General features: G+C 38.2%; 1 protein-coding gene across 3 annotated transcripts in view; it reads right to left on the reverse strand.

The window, feature by feature from the left end:
- The window catches only part of LOC117294063 (cytoplasmic dynein 2 heavy chain 1-like), a 78,393-nt gene that overhangs the window by 43,842 nt on the left and 20,605 nt on the right, over window positions 1–13,946 (reverse strand). For all 3 annotated transcript variants that reach the window (XM_033776580.1, XM_033776579.1, XM_033776581.1), the window contains 14 exons: window positions 13,229–13,452; window positions 12,257–12,389; window positions 10,950–11,180; window positions 9,749–9,871; window positions 8,310–8,492; window positions 6,922–7,099; window positions 6,230–6,411; window positions 5,083–5,265; window positions 4,403–4,626; window positions 4,054–4,175; window positions 3,467–3,672; window positions 2,632–2,808; window positions 2,029–2,116; window positions 1,158–1,365 (listed from right to left, as the gene is read on the reverse strand). In XM_033776580.1, coding sequence (XP_033632471.1) covers window positions 1,158–1,365; window positions 2,029–2,116; window positions 2,632–2,808; window positions 3,467–3,672; window positions 4,054–4,175; window positions 4,403–4,626; window positions 5,083–5,265; window positions 6,230–6,411; window positions 6,922–7,099; window positions 8,310–8,492; window positions 9,749–9,871; window positions 10,950–11,180; window positions 12,257–12,389; window positions 13,229–13,452 — 2,462 coding nt within the window. The remainder of the gene's footprint in view (window positions 1–1,157; window positions 1,366–2,028; window positions 2,117–2,631; window positions 2,809–3,466; window positions 3,673–4,053; window positions 4,176–4,402; window positions 4,627–5,082; window positions 5,266–6,229; window positions 6,412–6,921; window positions 7,100–8,309; window positions 8,493–9,748; window positions 9,872–10,949; window positions 11,181–12,256; window positions 12,390–13,228; window positions 13,453–13,946) is intronic.

The raw sequence follows: 13,946 nt of genomic DNA on the forward strand, positions 1-13,946 counted from the left end.
GTGTGACAAAGTGCTGTAAAGCAGGGTGTTGGTCGAGCAGTTTAGGGCATCAAGAACAAGTGCTGGTGGTTTAGTCACAGTATAGACCAAGCTTATATGTTAAAAAAACAAAAACAAAATGTAGGACAGGGATTCACCAAAGTGTTCCTGGTCTGGAGTGCCTTTTGGCGACCCCAACCAAAAACTGTTTTGGTTGTTGGTCGTTGGTTCTGCTGTTCAGACTGAACGATAACCGAGTTGTGAGCTCGGTTACCGTTTTGGTTCTGACGTCAGAAACAATTATTGGTTACAGCCGCCAAAATGCACCCCTGATTGACAGCATATTGCACCACAGCACCTTGTAAATCATAAAGTGGTGCTATAAAGGAGTAGGTCTCATTATAGCTTCACATTCCTTGCAAGAAACAAACATTGAACACTTTGTTATGCGCCAATTACAAGAGGTTTAATAAAGCGCTTTAAGAACGTATATTACTATTATTCAATAGATGGAAATTTGCATCGATGGAAATTTCCATCTATTAACTCCTTGTGGTTCTTGCTGCTAAAATTTAGGATTGGAACTGCCTCTAGCTATCGCGTAATCTGGACGGTCTAGTTGGTAAGCGAGGCACTCAAATTGCCACAGTCGTGGGTTCGAATCCAACCAGAGTAACATGCCTTTGATTTTGTTTTCACTGAGCTCGGGAAAGTACTGAGTATACAGTGCTAACACACATCGGTGTATATGGGTAAAACCCAAAATTGGTATTTTAACTTGTCTATAATGCACTTGTTCACCATTTTAATGTAATTTTAACTTCTGAATTTTTCGTCATTATCGATTAAAAATTTAGGCCCCAACCTAAAGGTTTTGAAAAACCAAAAACACTTCTGCCGATGAGAGCGCGCGTCAAAGGACAATGCCGCTGACGTCATGTCTGGGAGGTTGCTTTGTTATACCTCCACGCTGCAACAAAGCAGCTTAACAAATTGGAGCTCCCAACTATGACGTTTTGAGAGTGAATACGTAATGCGGCTTTTCACAAATCTCTCAGAAAAGCGCTGGATAAGGGCATTCAAAATGATTGTTTTTTTACACAATTGAAATCTATTTATAATCATATGACTCGCTTTCCTTTCATTCAAGCAGGTCTTTAATATAAATTGTTTCTAACCTCATGAAGATCATTCCCATGCGTGATATAGTGGCAGGGGATGCACAGCTCAGGTCATGAGTCTCAAATAGGAAGTTGACATTGGGACCAAACTGTATTCTCTCTCCAGATGGCATGGTAAGGAGCCGGTTATCATCAAGGACAGAGTTGAGAGATTCGATCCATTCAGGATCAATGTCACCATCGCAGATAATCCACGACTGGATCTCTGTCAATAACAACAAAAACAACAAGTACAGGATTTTATTATTGAAAAGGCAATGTCCGCATCAGGTTAAAACAGAATACAAACAATGGCATCAATCAATGCACATGACTAGCGCTTTATACATCAGCAAAATGATCATCAAGTTGGAATGAAATGTTAAACACTTCAGGTATTTTTTCTTAAACTCAAAAGTACATACAATAGAACTGTTAAGAACCATACAAAAAAAATGTATTTTATTTCAGGGATACCAATCAACTGCATAGATTTGTAATCATAACTTTGATTTTTTTTTTTACTGAAACTTGCTTTTAGTTTCTCAATAGACTAAAGCCTGGTTCACACTTTCTGCGAATGCAAAACGAATGTTGACGTCACATATTTGCAATGATTAATTCGCAGGGGTTGAGTTGTGCTCAACTCTCTTGCAAATATCGCAGCAACAAATTTACAGAAGGTATGAACCCGGCTTCACAACAATATAATACAAAAACTTAATCATCATGACATGCTCTAGAGTGCTGAACAAAAGGAGCTTTTAAAATTAAGCAGGTACAGTTATGAGGACAAAATTTAAACAAAAGAAGGGAATTATAGCAATAGGAATACAAATTCTTAAAAACGTTCAAAGACTACTCAAATATTCAAAGGATAGAAGCCTACCTATTGGTTCTCTGACCACCTGTCTAGCACTGTATGTCAGCACACCATCAGTCCACTCCCTGGTATCCATGTCAATCTGACCCAGTAACTGCAAATACAAATACAAGGTTTAACTGCAATTGGTCATCAAAGTTGCATGAAAATAATGAAAGAAATAAACACCCTTGTGGTTCTTAAATACCAGCACTGGTAATTACGGTGTACATGCCAATAAAATAATTTTCGTTCCTGAGACCAAAATTATTTTTGTGATATTACTTTACCCATTTCTCAAAAACTACAGCACCTCAGCAAATAAGATTTAAAGGGAAGCTTCCTACCCTAAACAAACACCCTTGTGGTATTTAACTACCAGCACTGGTAATTACGTTGTACGTGCTAATACAAAAAAATTGTTTCCCGAGACGAAAATTATTTTGGTGACATTGTTTTGCTTATTTCTCAAAAACTACAGCACCTCAGCAAATAAGATTCTACAGGAAGCTTTCTACCACCATTATCTTCCAATCATGTAAGTTGAATGTCAATCTGTGGAAATTTTTGTCTTAAAAAAAAACAACTAATTCCTCTAAGCAGCTATGTGAAGTTGGGCCCTGAACTTACCTGTGTTCTAGGCATAGCTTTAGGGTTCATTGTGTACTGTTTGACAACCTGTCCAGTCTTATTGAGACCAGATCTTAAGAGTTGCCATGTAGTTGACTTTCCAGAGCCACTAGGTCCCACCACGACGACACCCATACGCTGACGAAGCTGCTCATACAACTCAAGAGCCTTCTTGATCTGCACATCACAAAGTCAAAATAAACAGATCTATTTTAAAGGATGGTACAGTAAGGTGATAAATATTTAGTATCGTCTCTTTATTTGGTGGATTGTTTCAATTTTGTCTAATAACAATTAAATTTGTACATCCAAAACATAGTTTTTGTAAAAATCATTACTCAAAAACTACTCAACACCTCAGCAAGTAATATTTAAAGGGAAGCTCTCTACCATCATTATCTTAAAACCATGTAAGTTCAATGTAAATCAGTGGACGCTTGCGTTTTGTGTCAAACAAAAAATACCCAAACCCTTTTTTAAAAAAGCTATGTGGAAATTTTTGATGAGTGGTCTCTTCTACAGGCCTCGAATTTCGATCTTGAAGGGGCAAGTCATTTTTCCTTTCGTAAGGGGCACTTCTATGAGATTTTTATCAAAAGCACAGGGCACCACGACAACAGACCTTTATCGGGGTGTGGTCATCTTGATTTTACTCCATTCCAAATCATTGTAACCAAACTGAGGCTGGACGAATTAATAGTCTGGTGCCATGGCAATGAATGTTAGCATTCATGACTGTTATTGGAAACAGGAAACATGACCAAGATGGTGACAGCGTGATAACAGTCTATTGCAGTGAGTGCCATGGGTAATTTCGAGGCCTGGTTCTACAAACCTGTGTCTCCATGATGACCAGATTAGACTCCAAGCAGACATCTCTAAGACTCTGGGCGAGACTCTCATACTCTATATCCTTGAGTTCCACACCAGGGAAGACATCCTTGACGAGTGAATCAAATCTCAAGCTGTCGGAGAAGGTCAACTTAGATAGAGTGTTGACTCGTAGAGCTTGGACTACTAACTTGCTCTCCTCAATCTTACCTGCATGTGTAAAAGAATCGTGTAGAGTTATAGTAGGGTTTGCGGTAAAACCATTTTATGATAAATTCTAAATGAGTTGGGAGGTTCTGCAAAGGACCGTTGGTTTCAACTCGACGTATCAATCAGTATGAGAATGGACAACCGGTTCGGGTGCTTATGAATGAATATTCAACATAAATGGCCATGGAATGTAAACAAGCATCTCTCTCCTGAAGACTGTTTGAAATGTCAAGACCACACCGGCTCTTTTCAGAGCCAACACTCCCACTAATAAAAAAAAATTACACATGGTTGTGACAGCAAGTTTACTATTTATTAATAGTTTCTTCCTAAGCATCTCTGACACTGTGGGCATGAATAAACCTTGACCTTTGAACTTACCATTGGCATTACTGTTGCTTTGTTGCCGTCTAGCTATCTGCAGCAAGTTCCCTGAGCCTCTAAGGACTGTCTTTAGAGCTCTTAGTCCCCAGTCATAATGCTGCTGTGGAGACAATAGCTCCCTATAGAGGAGTCACACAAGAAGGCAATTATTAGCATTCATCATGTTCATTCTAAACGGAAGTCCTTGTTCAACTTTACTGACCTACCAAGGCTAAATTCAGATTGTTTCGTTATAATTTTTCAAATATTTTTTATAAGGTATCGCCCAACTCACAAGGATAATTCAAACTATGAAGGATGTTTCTTGAACTCATGTGGTCATATGCGATAAAGAAGTAACACTTACTTTGAGAGGTTGAAGATGGCAACCAATTTGCGTCCCAGACTCTTGCCATCTTTGAATCCTTCAGAGAAGAGGATGACTTCAGCAATCTGCTCATTGTCCGGTCTGGACATGGCCACAGGTCTAAACAGCTGTTTGAGATTGTCTGGTAGTTTCTGGCGACCCCCGTAGCCCTTGCCAGCAGGGTTCAGTGTGATGAAGATACCAGAGTTAGGATCAATATCAATCTGAGGAAAGAAGTAGGAAGTAACAAATTGAGTTGTATAACTTACTCTAACGTAAAATGTTCTTCAACCATTCTATATTTCTACACGTTGGATTCTTTAAAATATGCAGTGAGGTTTGAGGTGAAAACCATGACCCTATTCAATTTAACAAAACATAAAAACAAAACTAAGTTCAAGGACTACAAAGACTGCAACTGGCATGATATTTAGTCCTTGAAATTATTTTGTACAAGAGTATAAAGGTTTACCTACACGTACATGTACATGGTATGGTAAATAGGCTTTTATATATTTTGTAGGCTACTTAATGATAGTTTTGCTGATTTTTCTGAGGGCACAAAAAAACAACAGAAAACAGACTTTAAGTATGAAGAATATCATGCCTGCTGTAATTAGCTTGCAATTCACAAGCAAAGTGACATTCTAAGCACACATTGTAAATGAAAGTATACTAACTGTTTTGTCAAGAAGTTCACAGCTGGCTTTCTTGCTCTTGAGTGCTGCTTGAATGGTCTGGATCTGCATAGAGACGGCCGACAGCACTGCTTCTTCAAGACGATTGAACTCATCAAAACAACCCCATGCTCCACACTTAACCAAGCCAATGAAGATACGACCCATAGACTTCACATCAATACCCTGGGCAAAAAGCAATATCAATATCAGTCAATCAATCAATCAAAGGTCATTCATAGAGCCCCACAAATCAAAAGTTTGCTCTAGGGTGCTGAGGCACAGTTGAAGGGTTTAGTAAGCCTGCTAGAACAGGGGCCAATTTCATAGAGCTGCTTAAGCACACAAAATGCTTAAGGCAAAAAATAGATCGCTTATTTTACCCATGTTACTGGCCAAAATTTCATGCAATATACATTGCTTGCGACTGGTATTTAGCTGTTGTTTATTTGGCATACCAATTGAAAGGAGTCTTGGCGGGTAATCTGATTTTACTCAGCAAGGATTATTTTTGCTTAAGCAAAATTTTGTGCTTAAGCAGCTCTATGAAATTGGGCCCAGGTGAGCTTTTAGGAGTGTCTTGAATGAGGTGAGTGAGCTGGCGTTTCTGATCTGCACAGGAAGCTTATTCCACATTTTAGGGCAATATATACAGAGAATGATCTCTCTGCGAAAGATGAATAGCAAATATGTGAATAAAGCAACCAACCATCTTATTTTAACAGGATTTATTTAGAGCCAAACGAAAAGAAAGAAGACAATGAAGAAGTTTCAGTTTTACATGTGGGAGGAAAACCCAAGAGAACTATTCCATGGAAAACCCACGCAGTCAAGTATAGGGACTGAAAACCCAATCCACATAGTTCCCCCGGTGGGGTTCGAACCAGGGTCCCAGAGGTGGAAGGTGAGGCAAGACACCACTGCACCAACCTGACCGGCCATAAAATTGGCAGCACATTGCGCCACAGCACCTTGTAAACCATTGTATGGTGCTATGTAAAAGGAATAGATCTCCTAATTCAAACGTAGTCCCACATACCATGCAGAAAATACTGCGTGTTTAAGGGCTTTGAGACGCCCTTCCGGGTGTATAAAGCGCGATTAAAAACCGGTTATTATTATAATAGATAATGAAGAACTGACTATTTACCTCGTCACAGTTGAAGACCAAGACCTGTCTACCAAACAAACCACCAAGAGCTTTGACAGACTCTGTCTTTCCTGTACCAGCTGGTCCATACGGGTTCCCTCCCATACCCATATGCATGCCTTGGGTTAACGTTAAGTAACACTTGTCTGTCAGAGGAGTGTGGACCAGTTTGGAAGCATTGCCTGTGGGTTTAGAGAGATCAAAGAATAGTCATGGTCAATAACAATAACATTCTAATTAAAGACACTGGTCACTATTGGTAATTGTCAAAGACCAGTCTTCTCACCTCAACATGCATAATGAAAATTTGAACTCAATTGGTCGTCGAAGTTGCGAGATAATAATGGAAGAAAAAAACACCTTGATCCTTGATTTTGGGACCTTAAAATCTAATTCTGAGGTCTTGAAATCAAATTTGTGGAAAATTACTTCTTTCTTGAAAACAACGTTACTTCAAAGGGAGCTGTTTTCTCACAATGTTTTATACTATCAACAGCTCCGCATTGCTCGTTACCTAAGTTTTTTATGCTTACAATTATTTTGAGTAATTACCAATAGTGTCCAGTGCCTTTAAATCATCTGTTGCACTTATAAAGCATTTGGGTTGTCCTCTTTGTCAGTCAGTTGACATTTTTAATTTTGATCCACAACAAAGCACAATTTCTTTTGTAAAAATAGATTTATCTGTTTACCTTGGTATTCAAATGTATATTGGAATTCTGCATCAACCATCCTCATGATAGCTTTGCCCTTCTCTGCTTGGTAGAACCGTAGCTGCTTCTGCCACATCCACTCCTCGACACTCAGAATGTTGTCTTTCAGTAGCTGCTGTACTACATCAATGAAGTGGATGTTGTCAAGAATGAGTGCCTGTGAAGAAATAGAAAAACAAATGAGACAAAATGTTATTTAAATGGTGAAATGTTAAATACACCAGTGCTAATCACTCCAAACAACCATGTTAGCTAACTTATTTCCACAAACTAAACATTTGGGCACCAGTTGCAACAATGTCAATTTTATGGAATTTCGGCTGGTAACCAGTTTCTGTTAGGTAAGATTTGCATGTGCTTAGCTAGCCCTATATAGGACTCTTCCTCTGTAAACTATTAAGGCCCGTTTCAGGGACGGAAAAAATTCACAGCTTCATAACTCAAATCTTACCTGCAACAAGCCATTAATTTCAACAGATTCACATTCCATGGCGGCATACATTTTTCTGCGGTGGGTTTTGGTCCTCATATATTCCTCACAAATCCGTCATTTTCGTGAAATAACGCAGCTTCCAACGTTACAAAATTCCCGTTTTGATCGTTTTCTCACAGTGTTGTCTGATGACGTGCGTACGCGTATACACTAATGGGCAAGATGCATGATGCAAGCTTAGACGCATGAATTCTTGGTCACTGTATCTTGACTGCACATGGCAGAGTGTGAGAGTACGAACAAAAATGGGAATTCCTTAACGTTGGGAGCTGCATTATTTCATGAAAATAACGGATTTGTGAAGAATAACTTACGATCAAAACCCACCGCAGAAAAACATATGCTGCCATGGAATGTGAATCTGTTGAAATTAGTGCTTTCTTGCAGGTAAGATTTGAGTTATGAAGCTGTGAACATTTTCCGCCACAGAAATGTACCCCGATGTCCAGGACGTCACCGTACAATATGAAAGTGTAAGGCCGCCAGGGCTACTGCTTAGCAAGTTTTTATGCTTACAGGCTTTCTGCTTTTTATGTATATTTTATCGTTTGTAATTTACTATAACTTTTATGGAATTTTTGTGTCATTTGCGCCTTCGAACATCCTTGGATGGAGATGGCGCACAAGAAATGCAATAAATTATTATTATTTATAAAATTGAGCCCCGGGGTCGATTTCACAAAGCAATAAAAACCCACTGAAAGACAAATTGTCAGTATCACCATAGTGATTTGCATTGTGACATCACAGTTTACTAAGCAACTATGATTGATTTGCAGTTACGATCAATCTTGGCTCTTTGTGAAATCGACCCCAGGTCATTTTGGTTGTGTAAGCAGTTTGTAACTTCATTCTTTTTTTCTTTCATCTTTACCTTGAGTTTGAGTTCCAATACATGCATCATCTGATCACTGTCCCCATCTCCTCCATGTATATCAGCCGAGGTGTAGCCCTCTAGCTGAGATTCCAACTCTAGTAAACATTCCTGTAGATTGTTATCCTTCATGGCTGCCTCACACTGCTCTGTGAACTGAATCTGGTTGGCCAAGCAAAGGATCTGCAAACAAAGGTTAAACACATTTCACCACTTAGACCAATTGTAGTAGTGGGCAATTTTTGAAAGTCTATGAAGGGCGAGTGGAACAACAAAGTTATTCATGTTTAAAGGGTCTTGGTACTTTTTGTAGGACACAAAAGACAATATCCACAGATTTACAACAACAACAAATTTGAAGGTGCTGAGGTGCTGTAGTTTTTGAGAAATGAGTAAAAAAAACGTCACAAAATAATTTCATCTCCAAAGACGAAAAGTATTTTAGCATACAAAACGAATTTTTGTGATAGTGTTTTACAGCACCTCAGCAGCTACTATTCTTTTAAGGTAAGCTTTCTACTATCATTGTCTTCAAACGGTGTAAGTTTAATGTAAATCTGTGGACATTGTGTTTTGTGTTACAAAAAGTACCCAAGTCCTTTAATTACAAGCTTCAGGTTTGATGCCAGGTTTCCAAACTGTTCGTGTTATGGGGCCATGCAATAAGTTATATGGCCTTTTGACTGCGTTTTTTCTCTGTGACATTTGATATTCCTTATTATATAACACCCAAGCAGATCCTTGCCATTTGATTGGAGGATTGTCCGTCACGTGATAGCAAATAAAAGTACCATTGCACGCTTAGTCACTCACCGTGCTTTTTTGTTCCATCCGAAAAGTACCATTGCACGCTGGCAGCGTGCAATGGTACTTTTCGGTACAGCGTGCAATGGTACTTTTCGGATGGAACGAAAAAGCTGAGTAAAAACATCACTGCGTGCGCGTGTCTTTGGTAACGCAGCAGGTGTTACTACAATTACAAGAAGGCATCGTAAAATTACTAGCATTCGGCTTATACAGTTGAAATTGTTTGTTGAGTGAGAGTTGTATCTTTCAATCAAAATGACAAAGATCTACTTGGATGTTATATAAAACAAATAATGAATGTTTTTCATTCGTGCAATGGTACAAATATGTTCATTCGTTGAAAGCTGGAATGTTCCATTCAACTTGGCTCCGCCTCGTTGAATAGAACATTCCATCTTTCAACTCATGAACATATTCGCACCATTGCACTCATAAACATTCATTATGTGTATATCATTAGCTGTGTCTAAGATCAATGCACAGTGGACAATATTTTGATTTATTCTCAAGGGAAATCTGTACTGGGTGGCACAATGTATTGTGCTCAGAGTCCTTGGCAGAAAATTGTGAGTCCTGGGCATCAAGCCCACCCAGCACCACCCACCATTGCTACAACACTGATATGAACCTACCTGGGATGGGAATTGGTTGGGATCCACACCCTGACCACGCCCTCCTCTGTGAGCTCGTAGACAATCCAGCAGTAACTGCTGTAATGTCTCTTTCATTTCACGGGCAAGCTCTCCCAACCATACCTAAATAGAAAAGAAAGGGTATCTTTTAGTAAACTAAGTAGACTACTAAGGCCCTGGTAGACATGCAGGTCAAAAGAATGTTAAGTCTAATTTAAAGGCAGTGGTAATTACTCAAAATATTGTTTAGCATAAAACCTTACTTGGTAACAAGTAATAGGGAGAGGTTGACAGTATCAAACATTGTGAGAGACGGCTCCCTCTGAAGTGAAGTAGTTTTTGAGAAAGCAGTACTTTTCCACGATTTGATTTTGAGACCTCAGATTTAGAATTTGGGGTCTTGAAATCAAGCATCTGAAAGCACACAACTTCGCGTGACAAGGGTGTTTTTCTTTCATAGTTGTCTCGCAATTTTAACGATAAATTGAGCTCAAATTTTCACAGGTTTGTTATTTTATTCATAATGTTGAGATATACCAAGTGAGAAGACTGATTTTTGACAATTACCAAAAGTGTCCAGTGTCTTTTAATAAGTTGTTTAGGTCATGTAAAAAAATATTGGAAACTATGGGTCTTACAGGGAAAAGATCCAAGTATATTACAATAGGTCAAACAAAATTAATATTCTTTATCCCCGATGCAAGTTTAACATCTATTATAACGTTGTAGTACCCGCTGCCAAAACATAGGATTCGAACTGCCTCTAGCTGCAGGGCAACCTCGGTTTGTCTAGTTGGTTAGACACTGCTCTAGAATTGCAAGGGTCATGGGTTCGAATCCCACCCGAGTAATATACCCGTGATATTTTGTTCACAGGACTCGGGAAATCACCGGGTATACAGTGCTAACACACATCGGTGTATGGGTAAAAAATAATAATAATAATCTTCTTTATCCCGGATGCTAATTTAACATCTATTATATATTCCAATTAAGACATGACCAATGGTGAAAAAGTCAAGCAATTCTTGGATAGGACTATTATTTGTTTATAGAAGAGAACATTAAGAGTTCCTTGCAGGCACAACTATGTAATAAACCTCTTTTGAGAGGACTGTTGGCTCTGAAAAGAGCCTGTTTTGTTGAGCAGTATAATCAGCACATCTTCAGGAGAAAACAAAACTAAATGAATAGTTCATACCTCTACATCAGGCATGATTTGTACAGGGCTCTTGAGTGGTACAACCTCCCCTTCCAGAGACTTCATGGCCAAGATGTTCTTATTTCCTTCGTCAAATTGTACACTGTGGATTCCAGCAAAAAGCTTCTTGAGATGGGTTTGAATGACAACTGGGTTGGTAGATTGACCAAGGATCTCAAGCAGGTCATCATCACCGATGAAATAGAAACGAGGGAACATTGAACGTTTCTCCTGTAAAGAATCAAATCAAAGTAATTTTGTAGTCATATAGTTCTAATAATAATGCATTTATAATGCGCCATCTATCTAGTGTACAAGACCCTATTCCGAGGCGCAGAACAATAAACAATACATATACAACAAAAAGAAATGTAGAACATAATACAAAATTATACAATGAATAATCTACTGTCAAGACATGTAACGAGCTAAGTGTATGAGGATTTAAATAAATGAGTTTTCAGCAAGTTTTTAAACAATGGAAGAGAACTACAGCATCTGGGGCCAATTTCATAGAGTTGCTTTAAGCAAAAAAAATTGCTTAAGCACGAAAAATAGCTCGCTTATTTTACACATGTTATTTGCCAATTTGTTATGCCATATACATTGTTTGTGACTGGTATTTAGCTGTTGTTTATTTAGCATAACAATTGAGCGGACTCTTGGCCGGTAATATGATTTTACTAAGCAAGGATTTTTTCGCTTTAGCAAAATTTTGTGCTTAAGCAGCTCTTTATAAATGGGCCCAGATGTTATTAGGTAAAGCGTTCCAAAGTTTAGGAGGACAAGCGGAAAAGGCACGATCGCCATACGATGAGGAAGTTCTAGGAATAGACGGAAAAATGAAGTTTTGAATACTCATCAAGTAAAACCCAGATTTATTATGAATGGGAGACTTTTGGACGATCCTTTTTTCTAATTCTTGAGAGCAGTGCGCATGCTCAGACCTACGCTTGCAATACTCAGCACGTGCACACTCAAAGCCACAAAAAAAAGGACCGTTATGTTTGATTCCGCCAGCGTCTCAAAAGTCTCCCATTGATAGCAAACACAGTTTCAACTGAAAAGTTTGAGGCTTTGCATTGTGGAACATTCAACATGTTATTCAAATAGAAGGAAAAAGGCAGAAAAACCCCAAAACAAAACAGCACTAAGGGCTGTTTGGAGAAGAGCACACCTTAAACCACTTTCTATGTGGAGTTTTCTACAAAAATCAAAATAAGTACTGATAATAAACTAGTTACAAAAAGTGAAGAGTATGAATACATTTCTTGATTAATTTGAATGAATCGGCTGAAGTTACGTACCTCTAGGAATTCATTAAGGGCCTTTTGACATCTCTGTAGTTGGTCTAGTAACGTAGTCAAGGTGTTTCTTAACCCTGGCCTTCCAACCAGGGATAGCACTCTACTGTCACGAGCTACATCCATCATGATCGACCTATGTCACCAGGAAAGAAAATGTATTACATAATTTTCAATTCAACTCAAGTCAACATTTATTTCATAATACTCTTCTTAAGATATAACATATACTATACAAAATATTACATCTTCTCTCACTCTTTGTAACAAACTCCCCCGAAACATCAAAAAACAACAAACTCTGGATAAATTTAAACGACTTCTCAAAACTCATTTGTTAAACTCGGACTAATTTTGTTTGTTTACTCTTAATTGACTCCATACAGCACATTGGGACTCTGTTTGTAATGCGCTTTATAAGAACAGTTTATTATTATTAACATTATTACATAGATTAGCAAAATAATAATCACAGAGGATGGAGTGAACATATTTAATCTATGTAAACCAAAATAAATATAGTGTGAGGCTGTTAGAGTAAGCCAATGCTTGTAGAAGACAGCCTAGACAGACACACTAAAAATGAGGAGATAAGACAAACAGGTAACAAGAAAACTTAACAAAAAAACAGACTGGGTTTCTTTGACAGAAATGTGTATAAACTAGCAGGGCTAAAGCAAATGGCTGATGACATAGAAGCTGGACCAACTTGCACAGATTTGTGTGCTTTCAGATGTCTAAAAAAGGCTTCATCACTGAAGTCTTCTAATATTTACGTGAGAAATGACTTCTTTCTCAAAAACTACCTTACCTCAGAGGGAGCCGTTTCTTACAATTTGTTTTACTATCAATAGCTCTCCATTGGCCATTACCATAAAAAAATAATTTTGAGTAATTCCCAATAGTGTCCAATGCCTTTAAGCAATGGTTTCAGTGTAATTCACTACATACCCTTAAGGGCCATAACAATCTCACCTGAAATCATCATCTACCCTCTTGAAGCGTCCTTGCTCCTTAGGCAGCGCTCCTCGGCCAAAGATAGGTTCCAGGTAAACCCACTTGCGCTGAATCTGGTTCATGTTGTGCAGATACTCGTCCAAGTCAGCAAGACGCTGCTCCCAGATGGTGGCTTTGTCTGCGAATCCCTTGTAGTACGGGGAATCTTTCAGGGACTGGAGAAGACTCTGGTTGTCTCCAACCTACAAAGGAGTAGAATGAAACTTGTACAACTTGAGCCAGCAAGCAAGGCAAAATCTATTATTTGCCTATCTCTATGAATGGGTGAACTTGCAAATCTTCCGCTGGGGGCAACAGATATAAAAAGTGCTTATGATATATTTAAAATTGTTTAAAGGCACTGGACCCTTTTGATAATTGCCAAAGACCAGTATTCTCCCTTGGAATATCCCAACATATGCATTAAATAACAAATCTGTGAAAAAATTTGACTCAATTGGTCATCGAAGTTGCAATAGAATAATGAAAGAAAAAACACTACATAGCTTCAGATGGAGCCGTTTCTCACAATGTTATACACTACCAACAGCTCTCAATTGCTCGTCACCAAGTAAGATTTTATGCTAAAAATTATTTTGAGTAATTATACCAATAATAATAATAATAATAATAATAATAATAATAATAATAATAATAATAATAATAATAATAATAATAATAATAATAATAATAATAA

This window comes from Asterias rubens, chromosome 8 (genome assembly GCF_902459465.1).
Source record: "Asterias rubens chromosome 8, eAstRub1.3, whole genome shotgun sequence".
NCBI classification, from domain to species: domain Eukaryota; kingdom Metazoa; phylum Echinodermata; class Asteroidea; order Forcipulatida; family Asteriidae; genus Asterias; species Asterias rubens.